Here is a 6466-nt window from a genome sequence, read left to right on the forward strand (position 1 = left end):
ACCACTGGCCGGGTTGGAACCCTGCGATACATGGCCCCGGAGGTAAGACATGGAATTATAGTATATTTACAGTGAAAAACAAGTAAATCAAGAAGGAGAATATGGCAAGGACAACATAACTGTATCTAACTGATGTCATCCAAAGACATTTACAGTATACATACATTATACAAATAGGCATGTTTGTCTACCAACCCCCATATGTAATAAAAGGCACAACAATTGATTGGGGCAGTAACCCATAGTGGCCAAAAATATGTTTTCTTTTAAACATGGCACCATCAAATGCGCCCTGCTGATTGGTTGCTATTTGTGACTAGACTAGCAAAAACATTTATTTGCATGATACTTTACTTACATGATAAATGAATTCATTAATAGCTCAGCTTTATGTCACCCATGTTGTGCAAGGCATCATCCATACTGTATGTCACAATACAGGTTATTTTACAGTATGCGTTTCTATTCATGCACTTTTTATTGGTTCATATGTATATCTCATGTCACACAATGGCTAACTAAATCTATTGAATTCAGTTGTTAACATAATCCCAGTAAATATAAGAACCGAATACCATTTTGCTCTTACATTAAAACTTTTCTTCTGTTCAAGATGCTACAAGGAAAACCATATAACGCAGCAGTTGACTGGTGGTCATTGGGCCACACCATCTACGAAATGGCCACTGCAGATGCCCTAATTAACAACAGCAACATCAAGGAGCAAATGTATTCCATCATCTTGGATGAGCCGAAATTACCTCATTGGCTGGATAAAGACCTTAGACATCTTCTGAGAAAGGTGGGTAGCAACAGTGGGATAGAGGTACAGTACTGTAACACAAATGTATTTATGCCCTATTTTTGCTCCACTGCAGGTCTGAAGGTCTCTGAATTTGATTTATCACCATTGCATTCTTAAAGTATTATACAAAAACATGAGTTTTATGTCACATTCTGAAACCAACCATTCCATAAGGTATCATAAAAGTCTGCCCCAGACTGAATGACTGTTGTCATTTTAATTTCAATTAACCTATTAGCAATGTGAATAACCAACCTGCTTATGATCTTAGCAATGTTTGCAAATCAGTTGCAATGATTCCATTGGTGGGTATTTTAGTGAGTTTAAATTTGTGATATTAAAATAAGTGTCCTTTGATCCCTTAGCTCTTTAGAAAGAATCCAAGCAGACGGCTCGGTGCAAGAGGGGACATCAGATGCCACCCGTTCTTTGAGTTCATTGACTGGGTGGTGCTGGAAAATGAAGAAACCCAACCCCCTTACAAGCCAAAAGCAGTAAGTACGAAGCTGTGGATTACTTGTGGATTACTTTGTTTAAACATAACACATAAGTCTCCACACTTACACAGCCATGAAAATCTATACACTTAAATCTATACACTGTCTCGGCAAAAGCATCAGTATTGCACTTCCATTTCTAAAGACTGGATGATTTCATTGTTATCTTTATTGTATAGTGGTATGAAATACATGGCAAACTGAAACACAAACTGTTATTCTTCCAACCAAAACCCTTTAAATCTAAATCTAAAAGCAAATAAAGTCACTATTCTCTTGCTCCGAATAGATATTTTGTGTCATTTTTTCCCTTTCATGCAGCCACAACAAAAGCTATTCAAGCCTTATAAAGGAAAGCCGCCACTGTCATATCTGGAGCCCCAGAAGGAAGATCCTACATCAGCAAATGGAAACATCATTTCCAACTTCTCGTTTCTACATTCCTCCTGGCAGGAGTAAGCCTGCATGCGAGTGTGCCATTCAGCCAGTCATTATAACATGCTGTTCCATCTAGCATAGGTAAATAAGATCAGAGGACAGTGGGCATATCTGTGGGCTTCAAGATCAGCTCCACCTGCTGCAAAGAGACCATATTATCTTCTGCGCTTCATGGTCACACCATCAACTCCAATTCTGGCATACCATCTTCCAGAGCACGATCCCCTGGTAACATCAGGTATCCGAGGGGCAGACACTCATCTGGCTACACGAGGGTAAGTATCAGGTAAGTATACCTATATGTGGAGCGAATGGTGCGTGTCTGTGTGAGAGAATGTGAGATACAAAAGGATAAGGGTGTAACAAGAAGGCAAGCAGATGCTAAGATATCAGCCTGCTTGTTCTTCCTGCACATCATGTCTATGGAACAAACCCCTCTTAGTTGTTTATAGTTATATTATATATTTATAGTTTTGTAGTTTTACCAGGGCACGGATTTTTTCCCTGCCTGAGGCAAATTGGCCGCCGCTTCAGATGGGGTTTTTTACCTTTTTTACCTGGAATTTTAGTTTGAATTAATCGAGCAAAGGGTGGGAACATAGACACGTGCAGTTGAAGCCTCTTGTGTTGTCTTTATTTGTTACGTTTGTCATGTTTTGTGTGGGGAGCCAGTTGGCAAATGATTCCATCTGATTTCCCCTGAGGCGTTACACCCGGCATGAAACGTGTGTGAATGGCCAGTAACGAGGTTGAAGCCTTGACGTGGCGTTACTGCTCACATGTACAAACATGTGCAAATTCAACCAGTGGTGTGACCATGAGTGAAGTAATGTATTGACAGAATTTGTGTTATTTCTCTCAGGTTTGATAAAGGGCCGGAGGGGGCCCAAAACAATTTTGCACTTTTGCAACAGTGTGCAAGTTCATTTTTCTGCATTTAGGTCCACATTGTCTTTAAAGGGGTTATTCCCCTTAAATTAACTTTTAATAAGATATAGAGAGTGATTTTCTGAAACAATTTGCAATTGGTTTTAGGTTTTTATTATTTGTGTTTTGTCAGTTATTTAGCAGCTCTGATTGCTAGGGTCCAAATTATCCTGGCATCCATGCACTGGACTGGAATCTGAATAGGAGAGGGTCTGAATAGTAAGATGAAAACTAGAATTAGCAAAAAATGTGTAGCCTTACAGAGCATTTGTTTTTAGATGGGGACAGTGACCCCATTTGAAAGCTGGAAAGAGTCAACAGAAGAAGGCAAATAATTAAAAAAGTATAAAAAATAAAGACCAAATGAAAAGCTGCTTAAAATAAGCCATTCTATAACATACTAATCGTTAACTTAAAGGTGAACCACCACTTTTAGGATTGAGGTCCTTACATAACAGAACACATATTATGACATACACACAAAATAGTCACACAGATGACTGGTCGCAGTGCTTCACTTTAACACTTCCCTAATAATATTAAGCTGCAGCTTTCTTCTCGATGGAGAAATCTCTAATCCAATAATGTCAAAAGCCCATAGAATAACATTGCATTTAAAAGCAAAGCACCCATCAAAAAAATCATCGAAATAAATTATCCAGCTTAAACTTAATATTACCCAACCAGCAATAATATTCAGTTGATCTGGTGCAAACTAGATAGTGAAGGGGGTTCTTCATGGTAAGGGCAGTGAGTTTGTGGAATGCCCTGCAGTGTGATGTTATGGTGGCACATTCTACTAATGACTATTAATGACTTAGAGTGGCTTGGATGACTTCTGTGTTATATCCAAGTATGCAAATTGCTGTACTGGTGTGATTATCCCTATGTTAGCAAATGAGGGTGCATCTGCAGCAAATGAAAACAAGTATCGCACACTGGTGCTAAAAAAAGGTGAATGAGTAAGGGTTTCCTTACCAGTCAGGTTAAGCTATGTGCAGAGATGAGCGATTCCATTTGTACAACTCATTATGAGTATACCATATTTATTATGGCATGTATATTATTGCAGCTGATTTGAGAAAATAAATAGTTATCAATATCCCAAATGCTGTGTTAATAGAGATGCAGGGGTTATTTACTAAACCTCAAATTTTTTAGAATTTTTTTTTTTTAGAATTGGGGTCTTTCGTAACTAGTAAGTATTAATAAATCACAGGCATTGCCTTATAACATGCATCAGGTATATGTCCTACAAACCAAACAGATTATATACAAATGCAGGCCAACAAGAGAGGTGGAATGTTTATTATAAATACTAAATAAAATGCACAGTGCCTCAGGGTACTTATTACTCATACTAATTATATAATGCAAGCTATCTTCCATGGATCTGATGCTTTCTCTCACCTCAGTACAAAAGTGACTAAGGGATTCCATGATAGATCACTGGCAGGAACTGATAGTTACAAGTGGGGGGCTTACACTCTAAACCAAAATCTTCTTTAATTATGTTTCACCTGCAGAATAGCTCATGCACACAGGGACACTACACCCCAGAGATGCACTAGGCCACAGGTTAAGACCAGAAAGGGGGCTACACATCAGCAACCAGGTAGTGAAATGTGAAGGTCTACCTAAAATATAATTTAAAGAAGCAGATATTTTGGGGTCTCTTTAAATATATAAAGCAAGAGGGTCTTGCCAAATAATTGAAATATTTTTTTTAATGTCAAAACCCATCCAGTGGGGGGATGGCACGCCAAATTCTTCATTAAACAGTGATTTTTCAGCTACGGCTATTCCCACAACACAACCATCTTAAATTCACATTGATAAAAACAGATAGGTAGGAGCTGATACAAGTGTAAACATGTTTTTATTAATTAAATTAGTAGATCTAACGAGTACAGTAGGATTTAAACTCACACAGACACAAATAGCATATAGAAACTCTTTGCGTATAGGAATTGAACCTAAGGCCCTAGCACTGCAACACAGTTTTGTACTATAATGTTGCTTCGTTACAGATGGTCCTATTCTAAATTACTTTCTCTTTGCTTTTTACTTATTACTTATTTTGATGAAGTATAGGCGTTTCACTTTCCAGTACCTCTTGTGCCCTTTAGTGCTCTTGCATTTCAATCTAGGGGAATAATAAATTCCCCCTACTGTGTTATTTTCAGTTCACATTTAAAATGTGTCTTTCATCCAGTGGATGAATTTTAAAACGTTTGGCTTTTGCATTATTGTTCAACCACAACTCTCACAATCCACCAGCAGCCTTTGCTTTCAGTGCATGCAAGTTATATTTGAGAAACAGCTGGAAGGTGCAAACTAAACAGGTTTAAATGTTAAAAACATTACTTATGAAAGTGTAATAATATGCAACAGTTTTACCATACTAAAGGGCTGTTTCTAGAGCTAAAGATATAAGAATAATGCCCTCTGCATGGCCTGAATTAATTATACGGAGTAGCTTTGTGTTATTTTGCTAGTTTTTGGCGGTGTACCTTGGTTTACCACTTTCTTAATGAAACAGCATAGTAAAGCCTGCAGCCGCTGTGCAGTGCAGGTATGGGATCCATTATCCGGAAACCCATTATCCAGAAATTTCAGAATTGCCGAAAAGCCATCTCCCATAGACTTCATTTTAACCAAATAATCCAAATATTGAAAAAAGATTTCCTTTTTTTCTGTAATAACAAAACAGTACCTTGTACCTGTACCAAACTAAGATATACTTACTCCTTATTAATTATAATTAAATTTACTTCATGTTACTTACATGACTTTCTAGTATACTATCCTTTATCCAGAATACCCCAGGTCCCAAGCATTCTGCATAACCAGTCCTATACCTGTGTATCAAAGCTTATAATAAAACCGAACCCTGCATCTGCTATAAAAAAGTCACTGCTCTAGCTCGGAATTTCATATTCTCTGTCTTGGATACTGAATGTTCTATTCTTGCCCAAACAGATAGTTTACATTTAACAATTCATATTGATCCCTATGATTATCTCTAAGAGCCTGTAACATTAACACAACCCACACTAAGGTCAGTTACATCAGGGATCAGTTTACCTACTTGTATGATTTTTGGAATGTGGGATAAAACCAGAGTGCCTGGAAAACATTTTTCAACACAATAAATCACCCACAGGCTCTATGTTGAGCACTGAAAAGGTTGTGTGGTCACCGGAGAAATGATTTTAATGCGTTTTGCTTTATTTTGGCAAAGCAAATCGAGACAGGTTATATCATCACTGGTAAGGTTAAGTAAGAGTCTCACTGTGATGATGAGGCTATATCAGTTTCCTGACCCTTTATCAGTTATAGTGTGGGTAGCTGGCTGCACTGCTTGATCCAGTTGCAGTGTGATGTACTGCTTAGTGATGCCATGTAAGCGCAACTCCCTATTGAAATGTTAGTACTGTGCTATAAAATGTTGTCAAAGACAAGAAGTCCTCTGCACTTATCCAATATATATATATATATATATATATATATATATATATATATATATATATATATATATATATATATATATATATATATATATATATATATACATATATACATACATATATATATATATATATATATATACATATATATATATATATATATATATATATACCCAGTATATATAATAGGACATTAAGACATTTTGATGGGAATGTAATATTGGACCCTAATGCAAAACTTTGTGAACCCTTTGCCCCTCATAAGACAGTAGGATAGCAATTGCTCATTTGATAGCTTGCAATAGTGTGCAGTGTATGTAATAAAACTT

The 6466-nt window shown here is 36.9% G+C and overlaps 1 protein-coding gene across 1 annotated transcript; it reads left to right on the forward strand.

The window, feature by feature from the left end:
- The first annotated feature begins 30 nt into the window (after positions 1 to 30).
- Positions 31 to 1395, forward strand: LOC121393906 (protein kinase C theta type-like). Its single transcript, XM_041563751.1, has 3 exons — positions 31 to 42; positions 614 to 802; positions 1171 to 1395. Exons 1-3 carry the CDS (start codon positions 31 to 33, stop codon positions 1393 to 1395), a joined length of 426 nt encoding a protein of 141 aa, XP_041419685.1.
- The last annotated feature ends 5071 nt before the right edge of the window (positions 1396 to 6466 follow it).

The sequence above is a fragment of the Xenopus laevis genome, chromosome 5L (genome assembly GCF_017654675.1).
Source record: "Xenopus laevis strain J_2021 chromosome 5L, Xenopus_laevis_v10.1, whole genome shotgun sequence".
NCBI classification, from domain to species: domain Eukaryota; kingdom Metazoa; phylum Chordata; class Amphibia; order Anura; family Pipidae; genus Xenopus; species Xenopus laevis.